The sequence below is a fragment of the Ascidiella aspersa genome, chromosome 7 (genome assembly GCF_963924565.1).
Source record: "Ascidiella aspersa chromosome 7, kaAscAspe10.2, whole genome shotgun sequence".
In the NCBI taxonomy this organism is placed as follows: Eukaryota; Metazoa; Chordata; class Ascidiacea; order Phlebobranchia; family Ascidiidae; genus Ascidiella; species Ascidiella aspersa.
In genome coordinates this window covers 2,896,363-2,923,555 of record NC_139453.1, presented here as the reverse complement: position 1 = coordinate 2,923,555, position 27,193 = coordinate 2,896,363, and the positions used below count along the sequence as shown (strand labels likewise).

At 37.2% G+C, this 27,193-nt stretch overlaps 1 protein-coding gene across 1 annotated transcript; it reads left to right on the top strand.

Annotated features, from left to right (window-relative positions):
- The first annotated feature begins 1,894 nt into the window (after positions 1-1,894).
- LOC146137280 (NACHT, LRR and PYD domains-containing protein 12-like) lies at positions 1,895-21,027 on the top strand. Its single transcript, XM_083393818.1, has 9 exons — positions 1,895-1,907; positions 4,113-5,830; positions 9,527-9,679; positions 10,591-10,740; positions 12,106-12,261; positions 15,692-15,853; positions 19,387-19,524; positions 20,308-20,418; positions 20,830-21,027. The coding sequence occupies exons 1-9, from the start codon at positions 1,895-1,897 to the stop codon at positions 21,025-21,027; spliced, it is 2,799 nt and encodes a 932-aa protein (XP_083249944.1).
- Positions 21,028-27,193: the final 6,166 nt, after the last annotated feature.

The window sequence follows — 27,193 nt, the reverse complement described above, 5'->3', positions numbered from 1 at the left end:
TGAGCCTGTAAAACTATATTTTTTGCCAACCTTAACTCTATGTAAACGCAAATTGTCATTAAGCGCCGTAGAATATTTTCCTTAAAACCAAATATCCCCCTCTACCCGCCACTGTTTTCGTAGTGGTTTAACGTAGTGGGCCTTTAAGTAGCTCTGAAAAGACTACGACGAGATATGCAAGTGGCCCGTGGTCTAATCTGAATACACGTATTTGGCCCGGAAGTATGAAAGGTTGCACGCCCCTGATCTAAAGGATTGAAAAGTAGGACTTTTAGACATTTAGTCTTGGGCAATGCACCAATTTGACTAAACAAATCTGCATAAGAAGATTAAATGTAATAATACTAAATCCACCTCAAACCAAACGCTAACCAGCACCCCAACCCAAATAATATGGTTGATTTAATAATTAATTATTATGATTTAGGCCGCTATACATCAATGTGTGACGTAACCATCCTAAATACCCCAGGCGATAAATAATAATCTTATGCCCATCCGAGTTTGGGCTTTTTCTCCAGCGTCCAAAAAATGTTAAATCAACACACATTTATTTGGGTTAGGGTTAGCGTTTGGGTTCGGATGGGTCAAGTATTACTGTATCCCATAGTTTTTTGTTGTTTTTTGAGCAAATTTTCCGCCTATATTTTAATTTTATCATTGCCGGGAGTTAACCTAAAGGGTTTAATTGGTGCATTTTTACGGCCTTTAAGGTCTAAAAGTCAGACTTTTTGGTCCTTAGATGCCCTAATTGTCGTAGACCTTTTGGCCTACGTAGGCTAATATATTTAAAAAAAAATGGGCAAAATATCATGTTTTTTATGGGCATGCTTACACTAAAGTGCAATAGAACAAATTTAAACAAACAATGTTTATAAACAATGTCCCATAATAAAATGATTTATTATTCGTATATTTAGACAGGAAAGGTTTCGAAAAAAAGTATGCCATTTAATTAGTTTTTCCAATCCTCTATAAAAATGATAGAAGAAAGCCAAAAGCTGAATAAATTTTGTGACATCAACCACGTTAAAAAAAAGTCAATCTGGCAAGCCATGTACGAATGTCTATATTATTCGATACTTTTCAGGTGTCAGTCTGTGGTTCGTACTTTTTCGTGTAACTATAGAAAAAGTCGTGTGGGGCCTCGTTGAAAAAGGGATCTGAATTCCAATATTATATATAATAAAGTGTAGTCCCTTATATGAGATTGATCGAAACACTTGTCCACATTACAAGATGTTTGAGAATGGCAGTACAAGCTCCAAAATGATTTTAGCCACTCTATTGGCTGGTATAGTGTTATACTTGTTTTCAGTTTGTCAATTCGGTCGTAATGGCTTTGAATTATTAATCTAAACTTAAGTTTAATAAAGTTAATCTAAAGAACGCATTGCATTTTTTACGATTTAAAAACAATTAGTTTATACAGTTAAATTTCATTAATTGTAGTTAATCATTCAAAACGATTAGACGTTAATCCAGCGTTTCTCAACCGGTGCGCCGCGGCGCACTGGTGCGCCATGAAAGGTTGCTACGTGCGCCGCGAGCAAAAGGAAAAACCATGTCGAAATAAGTCCAAAATTAATCGGATTAAGACTTTAATGGACAAAATAACGTTTTTGGTCTCAAGGCTGGAGGCTCTTTTAAGATATGCAACTATAAATCCTGTATAATAAAAACTTGCAGGCAATGTAAGAGAAATACAGGTACACCTCAAAAAATTCGCGCGCGCTTTGCTCGCAAGGTGCGCCGCCGCGTTTCTATACGTCTCTAGGTGCGCCCCAAGTAAAAAAGGTTAAGAAACACTGCGTTAATCGAAAAAGCAAAAAATACTTTTATATTTTACAGACAATTTTATAATTATTAAAACCTGTTAAACCTGAAATCCAACATGGCCGACATTCGTAAGTGAAACGAAGAAGCAAATCAACCAAACGTCAATATGGTGATTGTTAACACAATTTTACTCGTTGTTGATAATTATTTTGTATTATAAAATATAAAGAAAGGGGCTATTCACCTGGACACCAAGTAGTTTAAATTGACATATAATCACTAATGGGTGCAAGCGTAAAAGAGCGATCCGGTTAAATAGCCACTTCCAGATATATATTCATGTGTAACAAACCTTACTATGGCGAAGGGCAAGATTTTAATAAAATATATACGAGGTTCATGCATTACACAAATAATATTTTAAAATACTTTTCCATTAGTTAGTAATTCTCCATGTTCCTTTTAGAATTCATTTTAACAATATTTGACAATATCAGTTTGGTGCTTTGAAATCGAATTGATTCAAATCGAATTTGAACAACAATTTTGTATAAGAATCGACAACAAGAAGTGTGTGAACAAAAACGTAACATTTTTCATAAAACAGGACGAAAATGCACCTCAGCTTCCACCAGCAAACAACCAGCCAATCAATGTCCTGCCTGTAAACATTGGTGACGTTTACGGTCATCAAGGTCCCATACAAAACCTCCATGGCGACGTTCATATATATGGCCAGCTACCGGGACCAGGAGTAGCTTCCGACTCAACAGCGGCCTCATCTGACAACGGTTGGTGATAACTTCGATTTAAAACTAATGACCAAGTGTGGGTTGCACTACAGCAGGGCTGCGGAGTCGGACTCGGGACTCGAGTAAGAACACGCAAAACTACCCGAGTCCTGAGTCGGACGTGCGCATGCGCAGTACCATATTATAAAACTGAAATGGTTACCAACTGTAAATCGTAAAGGTGGAATAGCATATGTTGTATATTTTCCAACCATGTATTGTTGGTGGATGAATTATATGAATCCCTATAAGTGGTTGCAGAATAACCACTGTATATAATTACGTAATGGGTGAAATAAAGTCTGTAGAGTCAGGGATGGACTCGGGACAAAATCTTACATTTGACCGGAGTCGGACTCGGGTTTACTTTAACCGACTCCGCAGCCCGGCACCACAGTAGTGATTTCTTTGCGTGCATTGAACCCAACCCCTTAAACGCGACTGTTTTTGCGAGTTATCACTATGGATTTGAAAAATATTTATTTTGATAGATTTTTGTTGACATTAAAAGCGGCTACAATAGAGCAGTGTGCGTAACCAGGTTATTTGCGTGCATAAACGCGACTGTTTCTTAAGTTGCCTGTGATGAATTCCAAAAACAGTTTTGATCGTTTTTTCTTTACAGTAAAATCGGCTAGAATAGATCGCAGATCAGTGTGCGTAGCCAGGTAATATTTCACCGTGATACGAAATGACGTCACTCGAAAATACTTTTATGACTTATCATGAATACAAATAGATAAAACACATTCATCATATACTAGTAGTATTTAGGCCTAAAATTAGGATTCGCATGTAGCTTTAAATCGCATTAGCAGCTGGACAGAAATGGTTGCGTTGTTTGGAATACAAAAATTTTAAAATAAAATATCAATTTTAAACAATATAATAGTATCCCCAATTTAAACAATATAATGGCATCCCCATTTTAATCTTTTTCCGGACAAAATAAGTGTTTTGTTAACTGATTAGTGTCATTTAAGGGTTTTTGCATTTACCTATAATTAACGGCAAAAAGTAGGTCATGGGTGAGGGGCATGGCTTCGTTCCATTTAAGTTGTTATACGACGGCGTTCAATTAGTCCCATAATGATGGTAATGTCGTTTGCTAGAACGATTTCCAATATTGCTGATCCCAGTATAAGCATTTTGCTTGTTAAAGAGTTCTTAAGTTGGAGATACATCAAAAGTGATTAGCGATTATACAATAAATAAAACAGTGTAGGTAACTTTGTATAGGCCCTAAAGCAAAATCAGTTGCTGACAAAATAACTCACATTAATTTTGGAAATAAAAAAACGTTTATTAATATAACTGAGCAAAGCCAGCCTACGCTTACAGAAGGCATTTCTAGCTTATCGTTTGCTCGCGATTCGCGTTGAAGTAAATTAAACACGAGGCGTTAACCATTTACTAACTGTTCGGTGGCTGGGTTAATCTAAGCGTCCAGACAAAATGTTACGCTACATATTCATATGTGCTAGTTAACTCACATCATAAAACAAAATGTTATATATTCGTTAAAGAATAGTTTTTTTCCAGCAACATCATGGCAAGAAAAGTCTCAGGAAGCAGCAAACAAGGTCATCGGAACTCTAGCAAGCAACCCAGTTCCTCTTGACATCATTCGGGATTCGCAAGCACCTTTGGAGGAGTTTGGTTTAAAAGGATTGAAGCAACTCAGAGGCAACCAGTACAACTCAACCATGCTTAAACTCAACCAACTATTTACTGCTGCAAAACAAGAAGCAATCAATGAAGCTAAAAGAAAGAAATATAGCAATAAAGCTGCAAATGACGATTACGTGGAGAGACATGGCAATGTGGTCGGTATGACTGGAATAGCGGGGATTGGAAAAACTACAGCTAGTTTACAAACATTAAAGGAGATTGTAGATGGATTACCTGCAGATGAAAAAGGATATTGGCTTTTTAAATACTTGAAGACTTTAGATCTTAATAAAGAAATAGGTGTTCTGGAACTCCTGTCATCCAACCCAAACTGGAAACACACAAAAGAAATAGATGATCAAATACTAGAAAGACTTTCCAAATCCAACAAGCTGTTTATCTTCCTGGATAGTTTGGACGAACCTAGGTTCAAGGATCTTGACTTGGATGCTCCAGTGATCGGATTGTACGATCGCGCAACGCCGGTTGTCATTTTGCAAAACCTACTCCGTGGCGACATTCTTCCAAATGCTCACAAGCTGATTACTTCACGACCGGGAGCTTTTCTTAAGCTACATCCAAATTGCAAGCCACATTTTGTTGTCAAGGTAATCGGCTTTAACGAACGCTCTCAAGATTTGTATTTCCGACAAATTTGCCCGAAGCAAGAAGATTATGAGAAGGTCACCAAGTCACTTGGTCAAAACCCACATGCAAAGGCTTTGTGCTTTCTTCCTATATTTGCCAAAACCGTCGCTCCTTACATCATAAGGCATGGCACTGAAGATGGCAGTTTTACGCTCACAGATGTGTTTGCGGCTTTTGTGGCTGATTGTATTCGCTCACCTAAGTTTAAGGAACACCCCAGAATTTTGCGCAAACTTTCAGACCTGGCTTTACACGGAATGCTCAATGACAAGATCACATTCGATGAAGAAGACTTTGATGAAGTCGGACTTGATGCTGAAGGAATGGAGGACTTTCTCAATATGCAAGTTTTCTCCAGCGACCTCAACCTTCGTATACTGGAAGGGGATAAAGTATTCTTCTTTATTCATCTTCTGTGGCAAGAATTTTTTGTATCACTCAAACTGTTGTTCGATACAGACCTGTCCACATTTTCTGGGCAGCTACAAAGCATGGAAAGTAATACGTGGGAAATGGTTCTGCGGTTTCTTTTCGGGTTGCTAAACACGGGACTCCACCGTAAGCTAAAGCCTATTTTTAAAATCTCTTCCGCCGATGTTGCCAGCAAGAAACGTTTGCTGAAACGTCTGATTGATTCGCTTGGATCTCAACTTTTATCAGACGATGACGAAAGCTTTAACACCAAATTGTTTAGGCTTTGCAGTTTGGCGCAGGAATCCAACGATGAAGAAATCACCGCGAAAGTGGCCGATTCCCTCCCTGGAGAGCTTCGTATCAAGTGGGGAACGATCCTTCCCAGTGAAGTGTCAAGTCTCTGTCACGTGCTCCGAGCAACACAAAGAGAGCTGGTCATCCGCATCGGGGAAACTTATGGTTCAGTCACATTTACCGGCAACGGTCTAGAAATGTTGATGGATACAATGGCGAAAACCAAACACAAGGTTTGTGAAGTTTTACTGTTGTTTTAAGTTTTAATTTTTATTCACTATTTTCAAACAAATGCAACAAAGCAGCGGTAAACGCTAAACGAACCCTGCACCGTTTTGAAGCCACACAACATTTAACTTTCTGAAGCAGGAGTCGGTAACCTTTTCTAGTCGCGGACCTGACCCAAATTTAAAAAGGGCTCGGCGAGCCGTAATAAATATAAACTTAAAATTTTCCTAAAATGTTGAGTTTTGAGCGTTTTATTATAATAACTGTTAATCAGTGGCGACCTAGTTTTTTCTTGGTTGTAAATCAGCTTTTATCTAACACTAGACGAAATGCCCGGCGTTGCCCAGGTTAAATAGAATATTTTCCAGTTATTCTTACTGGTTAAAAAATAATTACACCTATACAATAACCATCATAATGTACGAAGTCTACCTAAATTTAATCTGGTTAAACAAAATGAAATAATCCATCATACTTTGGCTCTTTATTACTATTGCACATTACGTTGTACCATGTTAATCTGACAGCCTCATGTTATAGCCTATAATTATGGAATCAGCAAATAACCCGAAAGTTATGTTACGGATAGCGTATAAAGTTCTTAAGAGGCATAAATAATGCAAACATATTTTTGTAATGTCATAACAAATTTGCTTATGCCTAAACGTTTGTACTGCGTGTCACTAAATAGAAAATTCAAATCATGTCATATCGTATGTCTAAAATCAGTTAACCTAATGCTTTTCCACAGTCAGAGTAACACCCCACAGCCTGTGTAAAAGCGGCATTAATAGAATGTCGTGTTTAATTATATGACTTATCTGCGTGGCTCTAAAGATCTAATTCTTTGTCTCCGTAATTTCCCAATACTTTTTTAATTTGTTTAACACAATCTAAAGACTAAAAATTAACGTAGGCCTGTAACCTAAAAAGCAGTATCTAAAATTTTGTGTCTGAAATAGGTCACTAAAGACAAGTCGCGCTGTGGCCGTATAATTACTAATTCACGTGTTACCAGCATAGTATAAGCTTTCTGAAGCCGCAACGAAAACCTGTGAAATTAGACTTTTACGTGGTTAAACAAACTGCAAAAAGCTATAAACGTTTGCACTGCGTGTCACTAAATAGAAATTTAATTATTAGGTCATATCGTGTGTCTAAAATCGGTTAACCTAATGCTTCCCCACAATCAGAGTAACACCCCACAGACTGTGTAAAAGCGGTATTAATGTGAAAGCGGAATGGCGTGTTTAACTTTGTGACATATCTGCGTGGCTTTAAAGATCTAATGCTTTGTTGCCGTAAATTTCCAGTAAATTGTTCATTTGGTTTAAACAGTGTAAAGATGAAAAATTAACTTATAACCGAAAAAGCAGTTTTGTGTCTGAAATAGGTCACAAAAAATCACTAATTCACGTGTTACCAACATTGTATAAGTTGGCTGAAGCCGTATATTATAGCCGATAATTACAAAAAAATTGCGGTATTTACAACAAACAAATTGCAACGTTGTGTGTTTTTTTAAATGGAGCTACTAAACACGACTCGCATATTTTACCTAACGAAAACCCGTGACATATATCGATGGAAAATCGCTCAAAAAGTAGTAGCAGCAATTATCCAAATTGGCGAAATTCAAGCAAATACGTAAAACCCATACTGCATCCAACGAAAGAAAATCCTCTTTTAAAAGTAAATTTGCTTAAAGTTCAAACCGCTACAATAAACGCGATATAAACTTTTCCACATGAAACTTCATTTTTTAAGGCAATTTACTTCACGCAGGTTATTGCCTTTTAAATGTGTGAAAAGGTTTAACCCGTTTCGTCATAAGGTTCTGCAAGTCGCATGCCCGCTCTTTCAAGTTAACATGCAACGAATGTTGTGTGATGTTTTTGAAATGGTATAAAAATTGCTCACCCGTGACCGGTTTGCGACGGCGTTCGCTTGAGATGCGAGACTTTCTCTCATAGAAAGAAACCAATTTTTTTCTGTCTGGGAGCACACGAGTTTTTTTCTATTTTACCGACTTGCTCGGCGACTCGCTTAAGAGGAGCAATAGGAGCCATACGTTGCTCTGTCTGTTTCCCTAATACGCGAACATGCTGACCAACAAACTTTTCCATTTTATATATTAGATTTGAAAAAAGGACGGTAAAGCGTTTGCGCCAAGCGCGAAGAAAAGCTATTGTGCAAATATTTGATGTTCCCCGGGGGTAGCGAAAGGACGTGAGGTTCATCGAGTGTGCTGCCGCCGATAAACATAGTTTAATCATAACCAACAATAAAAGTGAAAAAAAAGATATGCGGAAAATTTAATCGTTAATCTATGATGTAATTTGAATAGGATATGATGTAATTTAAATAGAACCGTTAAAATGTCGATATAGTTTATTTTTATATTTAAACCACACAAGAACTATAGTGTGCAGCACCATAAAATACAATCAGACATACTAAGATAGCGTAACGTTCATTGTTGAAAAAAAAGCGCGAAAAGTGCGCAAAATTTTTAAAATTGTGTAGTTAAAATAGACAACAAATTCTGGCAACGGCCTTTTGCCAAGTTGTAAAAGAGGTGGAGGGCCGGATGAACTATATTAGCGGGGTTGCCGACCCCTGCTCTTAAAAGGTACTTTAAACTTCTATTACCACATGGTGACAGTAGAGTGTCCCCGAGTTTTTTGACATTAGTGGACAACTTTTCACAACGGTTTGATTTCCTGTTGTTCACCGAGAATTGATGGCACACATATTGCTGTATAGTCGGCAAAAAATATTCATGGTCTGATGTTATGACGTTTAAATGGCGTTGTTATGCCGAAAAACAGACCGCCATTGCTCGCCTCTGAGATTAAACCGGTGAAATTAGAACAAATAACCAACGCGGTTTGTACAACTTTGTTGTGTAATAACATGCGCGACTTTAATTGAGTCTATTTAGCTAATAACGCAAAACGCATTTTTTTTTTTTTTACACTAATATTTTTCTGTTATATTTTCTGATATAACCCTCTTAATTGGCGCGACAAATTACGTTTTTCAGTTTGTTATTGGACATTAGTGTTTGGGATGTTATACTACGCACTCCCCAAATTCTTCGTAGTCACTGTCTTCCCTCAAGCGTTAAACGCTTTCACCCCCAGCAAGTATTTAAGTTTTTTAATTCAGAATCCAGATTTTATTATTTCGTTGATGATACTAACTGGAAACGTTTTAACGCGAGTTTCATGTTTAATGAGGGGATAATTAATTTACAAATAAAAAAAGAAGTTTTAAATAAAACAAAGTTCAAGTAAGCGAATTTTAGGATTAATAACTGCAGTTTGAGTTTTAAACTGTTCGCATCTCACGCCTTAACAATGTGCGTACTCTATACAGCCGGGGGGAATTGTTCCTAGTGGAATTGTTTCTAAGTGCATATATATATATATATATATATATATATATATATATATAACATTGTGCATGTATATATAACATTTTAGCTCTACAAATGACTAAATTAAATACAGTTTACAATACAACGTCATATTGACCCGCATTTTTTCTTCTGCGACTTTGCTTACACTTTTTAAACACGTGATGGATTAAAGGTAGCCAACAATGGCGGGCGAGGCAAACTGATCGGCGCATAAGTTTGAGAACCTTATCTATCTGGGACAGCGCACCCACCAATATATCTTGTTGTTATTTTGTAGATGGAGCTTGTAAGTGTGGAGACAACTGGATCACGTGACTTCACTGCCTTGTCCACCTGCGTCCATAAGATAAACCGCCTTGTGTTGACCTATACGAGCGATCTGTCCGGTTTCGAGGTTCTTACTAAAGCAATCGCACTCAGAGAAACACCTGTAAGTTAACTTACGTGCAACAATTGACATGATTATGTCCTAATGGTTATTATTGTGATGGGGAGGGCGCGATTGTCCAATCACACTATCGACAGTCAAGCTGATAGGGAAAGTACCCTGGGTGAAACGGGGACGCATGAAACTGATAAGGGGCATCCCCGTAGGTCAACCATTGCACAGCGGAGAGTCCCACTAAGCATGGGTAGCTGGGTCAAGTGCCTCGGAACCAGGATAGTTTAGTAATTCAAACTTAAATAACTTCTTTAATAAATTGCGCGACAAACTGCGACTTAAACGTATTACACTTTGATAATGCACATTAGTGTTTGGGATGTTATACTCTGCAACCCCCGACCCCTCGCAGTCACTGTATCCCCTAAAATGTTAAACGTTTCCAACCACTTTTAACTTTTTAGCAAGTATCTAATTTTTTTAATTTAGTATCCAGATTTTATTATTTCGTTGATGATACTAACTGAAAACGTTTTAACGCGAGTTTTGTGTTTATAGGAGGATTATTAACAACAAATAAAAAGCAAAGTTTTGAATAAAACAAAGTTCAAACAAGCGAATTTTAGGATCAATAACTACAGTTTGAGTTTTAAACTGTTCGCATCTCACGCCTTAACAATGTGCGTACTCTATAGCTGAGTTAATAGGAAGTTTAGTAAAACTGTTTCTAAGTGCAACATTTTAGCTCTACAAATGACTCAATTAATTACAGTTTACAATAAAACGTCATATTGACCCGCATTTTTTCTGCAGCGACTTTGCTTACACTTTTTAAACCACGTCATTGACTAAAGGTTGCTAACAATGGCGGACGAGGCAAACTTATCGGCGCATAAGTTTGACAACCTCATCTATCTAGGGCAGCGCACAGTCCAACATATCTTGTTGTTATTTTGTAGATGGATGAAGTAAGTGTGAGGACAACTGGATCACGTGACTTCACTGCCTTGTCCACCTGCGTCCATAAGATAAACCGCCTGTGGTTGGACACTACGAGCGGGTCCGGTTTCGAGGTTCTTAATGAAGCAATCGCACGCAGAGAAACACCTGTAAGTCAACTTACGTGCAACAATTTACATTGTTTTGTCACAATGGTCATTATTGCGATGGGGCGGGCGCGATTTTCCAACCACACTATCGACAGTCAAGCTGATAGGGAAAGTACCCTGGGTGAAATGGGGACGCATGAAACTGATAAGGGGCATCCCCGTGGGTCCATTGCACAGGGGAAAGTCCCACCAAGCATGGGTAGCTGGGTCAAGTGCCTCGGAACCAGGCTGGTTTAGTAATTCAAACTTAAATAACTTCTTTAATAAATTGCGCGTCAAATTAAGATGTTTATTACCGTTTTTTATTTTGTTAATGCACATTTGTTTGGGATGTTATACTCCGCAACCCCCGACCCCTTCGTAGTCACTGTCTCCCCTAAAGCGTAAAACGTTTCCACCCACTTTTGGATTTTTTAACAAATGGATAAATTTTTAATTCACTATCCAGATTTATTATTTCGTTGATGATACTAACTGGAAACGTTTAAACGCAAGTTTCGTGTTTAATGAGGGATAATTTTTTGTACCAATAAAAAAGCAATTTTTTATAAATAAAAAAACACAATAGAAGCAAACGAATGTCAGTTACATTAAACCACAGTTCGAGTTTTAAAACTGTAATTAGGAATTTTAGTAATATTGTTTTAAACGCATAAATATATGGAATTTTAACTTTTACAACGACTCAATTAAGTACAGTTTGAAATAAAACGTTATAAGAGCGATCTATCCGGTTTCGAGGTTCTTATTGAAGCAATCGCACGCAAAGAAACCCCTGGAAGTTTTACGTGTAACAAGTGACAATTACATGGTTTGTAATTGCCGCCATTATAATTCGCCTAATTGTTAAGTCTATTGCCTCTCAACTTAATTTCATTAAAAAAATCATTTTGTTTCTCCGTCATTCAGCGAATCTGATGATTTGTGTCCAGTAAGTTTACGAAGCCATGAAAGATACATACACGTTTACTTGTCAATTCAACTGAATAAAAACGACATTTTTGGAAAGACAATTTGTGCCGTTTTATGCAGATTTCACATTCCGTTACATAATACTCGATATTCGAACACGCTTCAAAAATCTGGAAGATCAATTTTGTAAAATGACTGAACTGAATTATGAATATTTTTGGTAAATTTACTAACTCCGACTATAATGATGAAACACGTGTCGTGTACGTTTGATGTGTTTATTTCTTTATAGCAATTGATCGCGCAAATATTTATCGAGTAGAATCTAAAATTAACATTTGCAACTTTTCCGGTTTACAATGAATTTGACCTCTGTCCGTATTTAGCAGTTTGAATAGGTTTTATCAGTAAGTTTAAAACTTTCGTTAACAAACCAAACTATATTTTGTGTAGATGGAAGAATTCATCGTGTGGAGTTTGGAGTCACGTGAGTTGAGTTGCCTGGCAACAAGTGCAACCAACATCAACAAGTTGAAGTTGTGGTTCTGCGACACTGCTGGGTCAAATCTGCAAGATCTAACTGACGCTATCTCACGCAGAAAGCATCCCGTATATGTTTATGTTAGTTGTTATAAGTAAATACGTTCGCATTAACCGCACATGCGTGGGCCTCGACATAAATTAGGGGGATGGGGGCAAAAAATATTTTTTATGGACCGTTTATATTAAACATACCGATACTTGTAGGTTTATCCTAAATACATCAGTGAGAATATAATACACGCTTCCATACAACTCGCCAATTACATATTTTCATAAAAAGTTTGCATGGCTGGAAGTTTGTGTTTCACTTAAAAAACGTCTTTGAAGGATAAAGTCGGCACTTGTTTGCAAAACATTAGCCTCTCTTGATTTTGTCTAGTTAATAATTCCAACTGTTCTAACAGCCTTGTGCATATTGATAGATGTTTAAAAAGGTCTACAAACAAACACTCAAAAATGTCAGCCAAAGAGGGTTTGAGACCCGGGACAAGCACATGGGACATTTACTTGGAAGCAATATGTAAACCACAAATGTTCAAAAAATTGTTTATTCGGATACACACTATTTAGCGGTTCAGTGTTCACAATTAGGCTTATTTGCACCAATATCTGGATATTTTGAGCAAATATTTGTAACACGACAAATAAGAAAAATTCAGTTTCGACAGCGGCTTTTGCTTTCACACAGACAATGCTATATTCATTAAACACATTCGGTAGTGACATGTTTTTCAGGCCAATATGTTGACTTATTTCGGTACTTCAGTATTACGACAATAATACAAATTTTTAGCAAATTATTATTCTACCTAGGAAATTTAATTTGTGTCATAGACACAGCAGTTTCTTGTTTATTCCATAATGCTCCAGATGTTCAGCATGGGCGCCCGCAGGGGGGGCAAGGGGGGGAACTTGCCCCCCCCTGGAATTCAAAATGTGATTATTAGTATTATTTGTAAGTGTAATGTGTATTACTTATGAAGGTTAAAAATAATATACACTATCCATTGCCCCCAGTGGCGTATCCAGAGGTGGCGGGAGTTCTTACCCCCTTTTTGTAAGTGATATTATCGTTTTTGGTTCGTTTTTGTCATGTTTTAACAAACTGTTCGAAGCGGCGTGCTTTTTAAGTAATTGGGTCACGCGTCTTAATCTAATGCGAAGCCAAAATCGAGTGCAAAACGCCGTTTTTCGTCTTTAGTTTGGTCGACCGTAAACGCTGGATAGTTTTTCTCTTTCGTTATTTGTTTAGGTCAGTGGTTCTCAACCTTTTTTCTTTCGTGTCCCATTTACCTTGCAAAAAAATTCTGAGGCCCAGAAAAAAACTTTAAAATAGGTTTAGAACAAAACACAGCAGAATATATTTCAAAACAGATTGTTTAATCAACCGTGCATTAGTGAGATACTTGCGGCTGAACAATAAATTTACATTCCTTTTTAATACCTCCCAAACCATTATTCCTTTAAAATGAAATAAAATGACACAAATGAAACTAAATCTAGCTTTTTAAATTGGTATGTGGCCCACCTCAAATGTTCTTATGGCCCCACTGGTTGAGAAGCGCTGGTTTAGGTTGACTGATCAGCAAGTGTGTATTCGACAATTGACAACGCTAGTCAAACTTTAAATGAAACAGATTCCTAAAAGGAGGTATAATGGTGACTGTCCTGCGCGTTTTAAAGTATAAATTTTTAAGTAATGATAGTTAACGCAAAATTATGCTCTTCAAGCATACTCAAAGACCACGTGCTAAGTGTGCAATGGACACGACTTATTTCCCCTCAACCTCAGCTTGTAATTTAGCTGACTTGGCACACAGCTCGGCGCAGATGTTGCGCCAATCGTGGCATAATAACACCCGGTAAAAACGATCTTCGTTTAGTATTGCACGTGGTGAAAGGATTGCTTGTAATTTAGCGCTAGTTCCGTTCATGGAACTTGAAAACTGCGCTGCTGATAGTCGAATTATGTATGATTCTACCACAATTAAACACACATATTTCACGGTCTTGGTTTGTTTTTTTGCCCGAAGTTAACGATTGTACACCGTGGTTTCGCAGCTGGCGCCTGACAGGATTGTCGACGACGCACATGCTCGCTTTTGCTGGACGTATTTGGCTGTTTCTGGGTTTTTTCTATCACGTCTTGCAATCACCATTCTATGACGTAATACTGTCACAATTTTAATGACGTCATTATTCATTAACATCAGGCGAAAAATAGGGGAATTCCCTAAGTTGAAAATTTAGGACCCCTTTTTTGATTTTCTGGTTACGCCCCTGGTTGCCCCCCCCCTGAAAAATTTTCTGCGGGCGCCCCTGGGCTCGAGAGCTACTGTAATATTTCACTTTTTGTAGTGATTTTAATGGTTTCGTTTCGTGTTTATTCTGTTTTTAAGATGTCCTTTTATTTACATTAAAATTACACGCGTGTAGTTAAGTAACTGAAGATATAATTCATGGATTAGGAAACTTTCTTGAATTTTAGACTAATTGCTACTTTTTACGACCGATTTGGATTATGTTTAGTTACTAACTCTCTTTATTGCCACTTTTAATTAAAACTGCATATTTTCTGCAAATTATCTACAGTTATAGTTTTGACAAAAATTCCCTGTGACTAGCTACCACTGCATGTTTTCTGTCTAACACATATGTATTTTCTGAAATACACATATTATCGAACGATAACGGCCCTATTCAAACAGTTTGGCTGAGTTGCAGATAAACGATAAACGTTATCCTCCTATCCAACAATATTTGTTCATATTTTAATATAATAACACCTTAGTAACAGGGAGACTCCAACTATACTCCATAATGTTTTTTGTATTGTCTGTCGTCACAACTTTTGAAACATGATTAACGCAATGGTTATTTTTTGCGCTGCAGGCGACATTGTTACGTGGTTTCTACGTAGCCTTGTTACTGCTGTGGAGTCAATGCCCTCACAACACAATTGTTAAAATCAGTTTGACAAGTCAATTTTTCGTGCTTCGCGCCACCAACAGTAGATACTTAATTTTTTTGAAATTGTCTCACTGATATGTATTCATAAAGACCGAATAGTTTTTCGTAGGGGGAAGCAAGGCATAAGGGAATGACCAAAAACGCCTTTATATTGTTTAAGTTGCCCAAATTTTTATTTTGGAGTGTGCGATGGGACGCACGACACCTTTGGGCTAAAACAATTTGATCAAAGTGGGCTAAACCTAGAAACATAATTAGATTCGCGCGGAACGCTAAAAAAAGTGCATTTACTTGAGCAAAATATACATTTTGTGGGGGGGAAGGCATAGCAACGTATTATACCTGGCAAAAAATAATTTTGCGTTAAAGACACAACAGTTTCTATCCCATACTATTCCCGATATTGAGGGGGCAAATGCTCCCTATTGCAAGCACTTATGGTCCAGGATTAGCAGAAGACACCTTCGATGTTATGGAAGCTAATAGAGGGGAGATACGTAACAGTTAAAACTTCTTGTCATTGTAGATGGAATTGTTGGGACTGTATGGAAGCAAGCTGGATTCACGTGGTTTGAGTTGCCTGGCAACAACTGTACACAACACAAACCAGCTGGAATTGATTGAATGCGAAATCGCTGGTTCCGATCTGCAACCTCTAACTGACGCCATATCACGAATGAGTCGACCTGTAAGTCTGTGTTGTATCAATGAAGGGTGTGTTGAATATTGATATAACATTATAATGGATAAACCAGGCAACAGCAATGCGTGTAAACTTTGGTAACTGAACCACTGTCTGGTGTACAATCGATTTTTTCGTAAACGGAATTTTTGTGTCACTATTACTAAGTAATTACGGACAGGGGCGATGGCCGGATTTTTGTTTAAAGGGCATGAAAAAATGATGTCACAATGTTACGTCATATCGTGACGTCACAAGTAACGATATAGCGTTACGTCTAAATGTGAATATTTTTTATATTACGGTATAACGACGGAAATCACTCGCGTGCAGCGTGAAAAAATGTCTTTGTAAAGTATAAGTTTCCCAAACTTTAATTTTCGAGGGTGTGATAAGACGCACGGCCCCCATGGATAAACCGGTTTTCAAGGGAGCTAAGACACCCAGAAACATAACTAAGATTTGAGGGTATTCCGAAATACTTTTGCATTCACTTCGTTACAATAGGAATAATACAGATGGGGGGAGTCATGGTCACGTGCACTCTACCATGGATCCACCCCTTAATGGCCTCTAAAAAGAACCTGACCTGGGTATATTTATTGTGATAACGCTTCTTCTCAATGGACCTTTATTAACTAGTCATCGATTTTTGATTGGGTTTACTTATACATTCAATTTACCAACCAAAGCTTTTTACGATTATTAGCTCGATAAACATTTTCCTTATCAGATGATTGCACCCCGAGAAAATATCCTACTTTTGCGCAAAGAATATTTCTGGAATTTGGTAGCGACATTTAGTGTTTTTTTATTTGCTACATCGCTGATCTTGCATAGCTCAGTTGCTTGAGTGACGTTCCCGGTATGGCCGAGGTCATTAGTTCGAATCTCACCGCAGGCAATTTTTACTTGCCTTGCTTGCACGGACATCCTTGCAAGACCAACCGAATACGTTTAGACATTCTCAATAAATAACATTAAGCGGTTGTTGTTTTTATTAACCGGTACTAGGTCGTGGAGATATTAATTTTCGTGCATTCAGTGCAGCATTAGACAGACTGAACTGTACAATTCATTTTTTTGGCTACAATTCAAATTGTTTGCCCAAAATTGATACTATAACTTTTTAAAGTTAGACCGCAATATTATTGTTTGTATTAGATTTGCAATTTTTATTTAATGCCACTTTAATTCGTATAGCTTTAGTCTATCGCCAAGTGAATGGATAAGAAACACGAATAAAGTTAAGCAGGAGGGTTTACGTTAAAATACAAACGCCGGGTTCTTTCTGCGTTTTATTTCCTGTGATTTTGCAAAACCTAGGTAGAAATAATGAACCTGTTGTGCATTTTTTGAAAACTCGTACACGGATGTAATGACCTGGGACCTGGTTTATTTTAGTGATTTAACGAAAAAATAACAATTCATTTAATAATTTTAAGTTGCTAGAGTTTGCTAAAACATCCCATAACATTATTTTGTCCATCATTGCCCCAATAGTTAATATATATCCCAGAGTTGTTACCTGGCCTATTGCTTGAAGGAAAGCGAGTCTTTGTAATTTTACGTATTTGTTACTTGACCTATTATACAACCTTAGTATGCGGCCTGCCAAATTGTTTGTTTTTGCTTGTTGTGGCCCTTGCACCATTTTAATTTGTACAGGCCTGGTTTAAACTCATCTTCCATGTACAATTACACTGTGCACATCAAGTTTCGAGTTTTTTTGATTTGGCATTTTAAACGAATTGCTCTGTAAAAAACAACACAAAGGCTAGATAGTTAGTTATGCGAAAGTTAAGCAGAGCATTTAACACTATAGGTTGTTTAAAGTGAAATATTAATATAGCTCTAATATTTTAAAATAAGTTTACTGCTTCAACCTTAATTTCCGTTAAGTTAAGCTCTCTGAATTTAATTTCTCTTCTACAGTTGATATTTGAAAAAATTACTCTTGATCAAGTGCATTATAGGCGATGGTCAATCCTAGCACACTCAAATATAATTAAATTAATGCGGTTCGAGTCACCAGTTCTATATTCGTAGATGTTGTGTGGGTTTATAGAGTAGGCAAGTCTACCAATTTATAATTGTCACAGTTGGAGATACTGAATCTAAGTAACAACAAGATGGATTCACGTGGTTTGAGTTGCCTGGCAACAAGTGTACACAACATTAACCAGCTGGAATTACCGTATTGCGAAATCGCTGGTTCTGATCTGCAACCTCTAACTGACGCCATATCACGAATGGATCGACCTGTAAGTGTGTGTTGTTGGAATGTAGGGTGTGTTAAATATTGGAATTGCATCGAGGTGGATAAACCAGACAACAGTATTACGTGTAACATTTGGTAACTGAACCACTGTCTGGTATACAAAAGATTTTTTTGAAGATTTTTACAAAAGATTTTTTTGTAAACGGAAGTTTTATGTCACCAAAAGTAAGTAATTACTGGCAGGGGCAAATGCGGGATTTTTGTTTGAGGGGGCATTAAAAAATGCAGGTATGATGTCACAATGTTAAGTCAAATCGTGACGTCACAAAACATAGCATTACGCCAAAACGTGACTAATTTTTTTAAGAGGGAAAAGCACTAACGTGAAAAATACTTTTGTATAGTTAATGTTCCCAAACTTTAACTTTCGAGGGTGTGATAAGACGCATGGCCCCCATGGATAAACCGGTTTTCAAGTGGGCTAACACATACTAGAAACATAACTTTGATACGCGGGTATTCCGAAATACTTTTGCATTCACTTAGTTACATTAGGAATAAATATGGTTTATGGGAGCCATGGCCACGTGCCCTGCCCCATGGATCCACCCCTGATTACTGGCCTCTAAAATGAACCTAAAATGAACCAGTGTTTTTTTACATTTCCTTTAGCGCTGATCTTGCATAGCTCAGTTGCTTGAGTGACTTTCCCGGTATGGCCGAGGTCACTAGTTCGAATCTCACCGCAGGCAATTTTTACTTGCCTTGCTTGCACGAAAACCCTTACAAGACCAACCGAATACGTTTTTTCAGCCGGTAGGCCTAGGCAATGGACTTTGCAGCTTTGACTTTCGTGCATTTCAATTGATTTGCCCAAAATCTATACAATAGCATTTTATAGCAACACCGCAAGATTAGCATTATTAGATTTGCAATTTTGTCTATCGCCGAATGAATAGATAAGAAATACGAATAAATTTCCACAGAGTTTACGTAAAATACGAACGCTCGGTGTAGGCTATTCTGCATGTCATTACGGTGATTTTGAGAAATTATGTAGAAATAATTAAACTGTTGTGGGTCGTTTTTGTGGGTCGTTAAAACGCGTACACGGCTATAGTTCATCAAAACATCCCATAAAATTATTTTGTCCACCGCCCCCATATATATTATATATCCCAATCCAAGTGTTATTACCTGACCTATTACGAATAGCAGTTTTCTTGGTGTAAGTTGCGAATATGCATTGTTCAATTTGCTAGAACCTGTATGCAGCCTAACAACTGCTTGTATCTTACATTATGTTGTGCTCATGTAGATGAGGAAGTTGGACCTGAGCCTCAACTACTTGGGATCGCAAGGACTCGCTTTCCTCCGAACTTGTGCCCACAATGTACAAGAGCTGGAGTTAGAACTATGCGGCATCGGTGAAGCTGATGTGGATTCTCTGCGCAAGGTAGGCACTCAGAACTTGAATATGTTGCTGGATCAGCGTTACAACACTAGTGACGTCAGTGTTTAGACGTGTGGCGTCATGATGCTTTCCGTTGCATCCAATGTACAACTTTAGATGAAAAATTATGAGGATATTTGCAAATACCTATCTCCAGCTTGATGGTAGTTAGTGGCGTTCACACGAGTAATAATTTGTGAAGTAAGGCGCTTGGAGGTCTGACCTTTTTGCGATCGAATGCATTCGCTTGTTTCTCGCTGAGATCAAGTTTGCTTGGATCTGTCCAGGCTCGACTGAACTAAGAAGCAGAACTAAAAGCAGGAAAAGCTAAACACAAAGCTTCGGGTTCAGAACGAAACAACCTGGCTTGACTTGGGCGAGTAACGAGTAGAGCGAGTTGCGCAATTACGAATCCGCGAGTAATCGGTTAATTATATATGACTTTACTTGTATAATGACATTTCATGTATTTTTAAATAGTGGCAATTGCGTGTCAGATAAGCGCATGTTTTAATTTCAAATGTGAATTTATTTTTTTAGTCTGAGTGATGCCTAATGTTGTTACACTGATACGCGTATATCCGCTATACCAAGTTTTGGCTTTTATAGATAACGAAACAAACAATACGAGTCCTCAATGCACCGAGGTGATCACAAAATCTCGCGCATTCCCATGTCCTGCATTTTTGTCGCCGTGAGTAACTCTTAAGTAGTTTAACCAAGCACTTAAACAGAACATAGAATCGTTACATAATCTATTCACGTCTTACAAATCTGTCTCCACAGTTATACCAAGAAAAGCAAGCCACCGATAAAGCGAAATCAAAACCGGAACCAGAAGCAAGTCAAAGCCAAGAAACCTACAGTGAACAAGATGTGGACGATGGGACGGATCATGTAAGAACATTTTAACGTTAAATGACCAATACATGATTCTAACTGGACATAGAAATGTTGTGTGAACACAAGAAACCCCAGTTATAGTGGCAAACAATAGCAAAAATTAAATATACTCAGTGTAACTATCTTTACGTTTTAGTGATCATGTAAATTTGAACTCTTGTGTAAGCCAGTTTGCCGACAAACAATATTCTCTTTTAATAGCATTTTTATACACAAGGTGTGAATCAATTTTTTTAATTTATCAAAAATAGAGTTTTAAACTATTTGGCGGTAAATATTATATTTGTTTATAACTGGCGTGTGTTGTGACAAAATCGTTTCATAAAGACAAAGTAATGACTCCATTCCAGTTCTTACAATCAAATATAAATGGATAACTGACTGAAAATTTATAAACTTCAACAGGGATCAACACAGAGGTCAAAACAAGGATCAACACAAGGATCAACACAGGGGTCATCGCAGAGGTCAAAACAAGGATCAACACAGGGGTCAACACAGGGGTCATCGCAGAGGTCAACACAGGGGTCAGCGCAAAGGACAACAAAGAGGTCAGCAGAGGACTCAAAAGAAGAATGGGAAGAAAAAAAAGCCCGTTACTGATTTGCAAAAATTATTCGAACTCTAAATCCGTTTCACATTAACTGTAACTGAGTTTTTTTAAATCCAATAAAATTATTTCGATTGCAGCTAGGGTATCACCGTTTCAATGCGTCCCTATTTTCTTACACCGGTTTTAATTCAATGACTATTGGAATTTTTGTGAAACAGCGCGTTCAACTTATTTATCGTTCTAAGTCAAGCTTGGAACTTTTCTTTTAAAAACAGTATAACTGTTGTTCTAAAGCCTCCCTCTTCTTTAGATATAGCTTCTGATTTTTACCACTGTTGCTTGCTGTGTATCAAAACTAACTTGTTTATTAAAATTGTTTGCGCCATGGCCGCAAATTCTGTTACCTCGCACATAGATATAAAATAATATTTAGTTGTGCTCACCTCTCTAGCTCCCCTAGTATTTCTGTAGTCAACCTTCATTTAAAGGGCAACTTCGTCTCATTTACATCTAACCGAAACCTACTCAGTCATAACGCCTAATTGACTGTTTAAATCAAAAAACCTAATGCTTAAGCTCAATAGAAACTTACTTTCAGGCGTAAAACGATCGCAATAAACACTGAATAATAATTACATAATATTTTCAACATCAGAATAAAGCATTCCGAATGATAATCTGACAATCGCCACGTTATAAGGCTACATTGCAACACTAATATACACCACTAGTTATTTTACTAATGGGTACCAGAGCACAGATATGAAAGACCTGTTGTTACCGACCATCTCTAGTGCAATGGTTCTTAACCGTCGGTTAACTATGTTTCCCACCAGGTATATCAACTCTGTGAAACCCTACTGCTTGAAAATTGATCATTATTGACTCGCCTAGTTGTCTCAGTAAAGAACTGTGCCTTCGAAATTTTAATTACCGGTCCTTGAAAAGATTTTACTATTTTTAAGTCCTCCAGTTACGATATGAGCCACCATCAGTTAAGGTTAAGAGCCACCACTCTATAGTGCAATGCTTCTCAAACTTTTAAAGTTTGCAAAACACTTCAAATCAAAACCAAACATCGCGGCACACTTTTTACGAAACAACATTGTTATTACTTGACAACCTATTTTCATACACGACAAGACAATAGGTAAATATTAATCAAGACAAAAGGTAAAAACACATAAATTTTCGTCTGCTGCACATTCAATTTGTTAAATTGTTTTGCTTGAAACACGGTGTATCGGTGACCTGACCAATCAGTCCGGGAACTTTGTTTCTAACTTTTTAATTAATAATTGTTTCCACTAACTTTTTAATTAATAATGATCTGTTTAGCTTGTCTTATATGAGTTCTCGCGCGTGCACACATAAAACTATTTTCATTTAATTCATTGCTGCATTTTTAAGTCGTGATTTTTCGATGAAAGGTAATATTTGCTTTTCACGAAGTGATGTTTTATATTTGCATTTTCAGTTATGCCCTCATTGCGTCTTATTAATGATTTTGCTTTTGAACCGACCTCGTCGTTCTTGCTTTTTTAATTATGAAATACAAACATCAAATGTGTTACATTTTTTCCGAGCAAATAAATCGTGGTGGATTGTTTTAATAGTTACGGGCTTTACATGAAAACCCAACCTGAAATGCTGGTTGCTTAGAAAATCTACTCGTTTTGAAATTACGAAATGATGTGGTAGACCTAAGTTAAGCTACTGTCGTCAGCCATTTATGATAATCCACACTAAACGTAGGCCTCTATACTTTACACGTGGTTTTATAGGGAACTAACGTTCTGACTTACGCATAATAAATGCAAAATTTTATGCAAAGCATGTTCAAGAACCACAATTAAAAAGCGAATCTCTGCAATGTTTTTCGTGTCACAAATAACTGCGAACACACAAAAATCATCAGTTTGCCTTGCCACGAGACAAACTTACCCTACTGTATGCACGTTGAACAACTGCTTAAAAGTTGCCAGGCCACAGAACGACAACACTTGCGTATAAAACTTATAAGTACAACATTAGAGCCATAGAACGACAACACTTGCGCATAAAAACCTATATTTCTACAACATTAGAGCCACAGAACGACAACACTTGCGTATAAAAACCTATATTACTACAACATTAGAACCATAGAACGACAACACTTGCGCATAAAAACCTATATTACTACAACATTTTTTTTATACAAGTACAACATTAGAACCATAGAACGACAACACTTGCGTATTTTAGACCGTGGTGTGTTTTCTAGGCATTAAAGAAATATGAACGCATTCACTTAAAATATATATAATAATAAAAAAGCTTTAATACCTTATCAAAGTAGACTTGCAGCTTTTATCCGCAGCAAGTTTATCACAGAGGTCAACTACAACACAACACAGCAAGCTACACTGATGATCAAATGCTTTTCTCGTGTGATTGCTTACGGCTCGTTCTGCACCAAACTGATTGCGTTTGCTTCGGCGCCTTTAATTCGTTTTGCTCAACATAAAATCGGCCAGTTTAAATGGCCGATTTCAAATAGCCGGCTCCTTTTTCATCAAGTCTTGCCGCTTCACATAAGGTACAAAACGCGGCCAAAATAATGGAGCCGGCCGAATTAGAAACGGCCATAAAAAGTGTCCGATTGCTTTGCAAGCCGCGATTACGGAACAACAAGCCAGAGTGCAATAATGTGAGATTTTGTGGGGACAAACTTAAAAACAAAATCATTCTAACATCTGGCGAGCCAAATTGAAAAGCACAGTTGGGCGTAATTTGGTTAATTTACGATTGCAATCTCCGCAAAGTGATTTTGGATTTTATTTTTTCCTTTTTACTACCGTTTACCATAATATTCATAACAGAAGTAAAACAAAATAAAAACTATTTTACGACAGAATAAATTTGTAAAACTTGTCTAGCATTACCCTAATCAATGTTTTTCAATATATTTATAGTTTCTAATACAAAAACTCTTCTGAACAGCTATATTTGGGATTAAAATTTAAACATAGTTCAGTATAATTTAAATAACAGATTCAATCTTATCCATCAATGTATTGATTTATTCTAGTTTTAATAAAAATATTGCTTTGATTGCATTTTTTCGTTCTAATATTATGCCCTAAAAGTATTTTGTTATAGCTTTACGATTATTGCCTGCTTAATGACAATCGGTAACAAAAAGAAAACAATAATATTCAATTTTTATTAAATAGTCCAAAATTTTGGGTGGTGGGCATATATGTCCCCGGGCTTCAAGGTACAGGGGTACCAAGATGAGGCTTACAAATGCCAGAATAAGGCTTTTTTTCTTAAAATACAATATTCTAATAAAATTTGAATTGTTTGCCGTTGTAACATAACGGTTTAGTGACGCAGGAATTTCAGACAAATTGATCAGGTTATTTTGGGTGTGACTCAATACATCAATCACCATAACACGTGACCAGAGACAATAGCCGCAGTTGCCTTGACACTTTGGAAGTAACGACTTCTGTAAGTGCTGGTTGAGATAGAATCTACCCGTTTATTGGTTTTGAGATTAGTTATCACGAGAGATGTTCGCAGTCAACCTCGATCGTAATATTTTCACCTTAAAAACTTTACCAAAAAAAGGGCCATAATTTCGCAACAATTACTATAACAGTCTTGCGTAACCACTAATTTAAAGCGTCAAACGATTTTTCTCTGCATTACGGCTAATCAAATATCAATTTAACAAGCAATAACGCTGGCATAAACTTGTCAACAAACGTTTCAACAAATCATAACTGATCGGCGTAGCTTAAAAATACTTACAAGCGAGAAACTGCGCTAGCAAACCAAATGAATACATACTTTCTATGCAACCTGACAGTATGCATAAAATTTAAATCAGAAGGGTTTAATTGCGTGTTCATATCTCAGTCGGGGTCTCCACTGTATATTTCAACCGGTGAGACATGACCACCGTGCTATCTGAACTCCACTAAATCGAAATTAAAACAAACTGTCATAGCATTTCAAAGTGCATACTGTCAGGTCGCTTATAGATTTATTGTACATGCACATAGTTTAGTATAGCTCGCTTTCAATAAAATGGCTTACAGCGCAGTAAAAACACGTGTTGCCAGTAAGGAGTGCATCGTTGACTGTAGTGTTTTATCCAGCAGTAGCGTGACACTATATAGCACAAGAGCGACTGCGATGGAGATTAGCTGAGTCGAATGTCGGCTATTGCCAGAACGGCCACGAAAGGAAATGAGTATCTAGGTGAAATATTTAACACTTTACCAGGCGAACACGCTATAATTACAAGCACAAACAGACATGCGTCGTTTCTCTACACCGTATAAAGCAAAGTATATTATGTTATTTTAGTAGAAAATGTGATTAAACATGGAGGAGGGAGCGCCAATTTTATAATTTGTCCCCGGGCGCAAAATCCCATGGCTACGCCACTGGGTATAAGCAAGCCCTTATACGTTGTCACTAAAAATCCAGCATTTTTATCCTGATTGTGTTATTTCTGTGTTTCTCAACGAACCTTGCTCAAGTGCTACGTAATATCGTAAATGCCAATGGGAGACCTTTTAAGTTTTATGCGTGAGTTTACAAAAATTACCTTAAATGTAATAATATTGCAATTGCCGGGAGTTGTATCCTCTATCTGCCACAATAACTTGGCCTTTAATATAAAATCGGATGTCACTGGAAGCTAGGTTTTTTAATTTGTTACTTTGGTCTTGTGTTAATTAAGGGATTCCCAACCTTGTTACGATCTCGTACCACTTGGACGCTCTGTACTGTCACGCGTACCACTTTAGCAGAAAAATAATTTAATTGAATCATATTTTTATCTATTTTTAGCTTACAACTAGCATTATTCAACGCTATTTGTAGCTTAAGACTTAAGCTATAAAACAGTAGATGCTATCTATCAAGAGCAATCATTTTTCCACCTGAAAAACGTACGCGTACCACTAGTGGTTCAGGTACCACAGGTTGGGAACCCCTGTGTTAATTGGATCAGAATGGCTTGCTGTGAAACCCGGCGGTACGCAGCAAAACTAAAAGCCACTATGCGATGTACACTGCCGGAAAAACGCACCGGTAAAAAAACGAGACAGTGACTTAAATGTACGCCAAGGCTATCAGGCGTGGACCTAGGATGTTTGTTTGGGGGGCAATGAATTGTTTCGAATGTGACGTCACACAGCTGCACAACTAACCTTAAGAAAACCAAACAGTTGGTTTATTTCCAGGTTGGAGAAGTGGTGCTTTTAATACGAAAGTTACATTACAAAGCTGTAGCACGAAGCGAAAAATTGCCTTTATATCTTTTAAGTTGTCATAAGCATTTATATGGGGTGATGAGAGTAACGATGCCTTTAAGCTAAAGCAACTTAAATAAAGCGGGCCAAGAGATATACAAGAAGCTTAATTTTGAGATTCGCGAATACTTTTGCATTTATAATAGTTCCACTAAAGACAAAACATACAGTTTTTTGTCAAAATACTTTAGCTTTTTTATTCCAGTAAAATATGAAGAATAACTAAACCATAAAACATAGCTACAACAAAACGGCTGTATTTACAAATACGATGCGTTTCTACACAGTATTAAAATCGTTGTGATTTTTACAGTTACCTACATTTGGAAGGCATTGAAATAAAAAAAACAAAGTCTATGTTAACATTAAAGAACAAGTATAAGAGAAGTGTAAGCTTTGAAACAGAACAATAACGAAGAAATCATTACACAGTAAAAATGGAAAAGTTAGCATTTGCACAAATGGATGACAACACTGAAATATTTGTTCTTCCTGTACAACATACCTTCTGCATAGCTGTGTAAGCCCAGAATACAAAGAGATCTATTGTGATGAGATTCGAACCAAACGAAAGCTATCTTTGCACGCGGGGAAATAAAGCCGCTCAATGCTTCTTTGTAAGCCCCGAGAGAATGTCAAGTTTGCCGCGAAACTTTTTGTAATATTGGGAAAGAAATTATTTGTATTACCAATATGCATAGACACAATCGTTTTAGACTTAAATACGCACTATCCATGAAAAATTATTAATATTGAGACATTTAGATACAGTTTGTCGTGGATTTAGGTTTTTGCATGCCATAAGGGTAAAACCCACTTTAGATTTTGCAAGTCGTGGCTTATGTAGAACACAATGAATCGTGTTGCGATAAAATCGAACGCAAAGAGAATATTTGTGAAG

Coding starts and splice junctions, on each gene's coding strand:
- LOC146137280 (XM_083393818.1), top strand. Junction 5,831..9,526: donor TGGCGAAAACCAAACACAAG/GTTTGTGAAGTT, acceptor GTTATTTTGTAG/ATGGAGCTTGTAAGTGTGGA. Junction 15,854..19,386: donor TATCACGAATGAGTCGACCT/GTAAGTCTGTGT, acceptor GTGCTCATGTAG/ATGAGGAAGTTGGACCTGAG.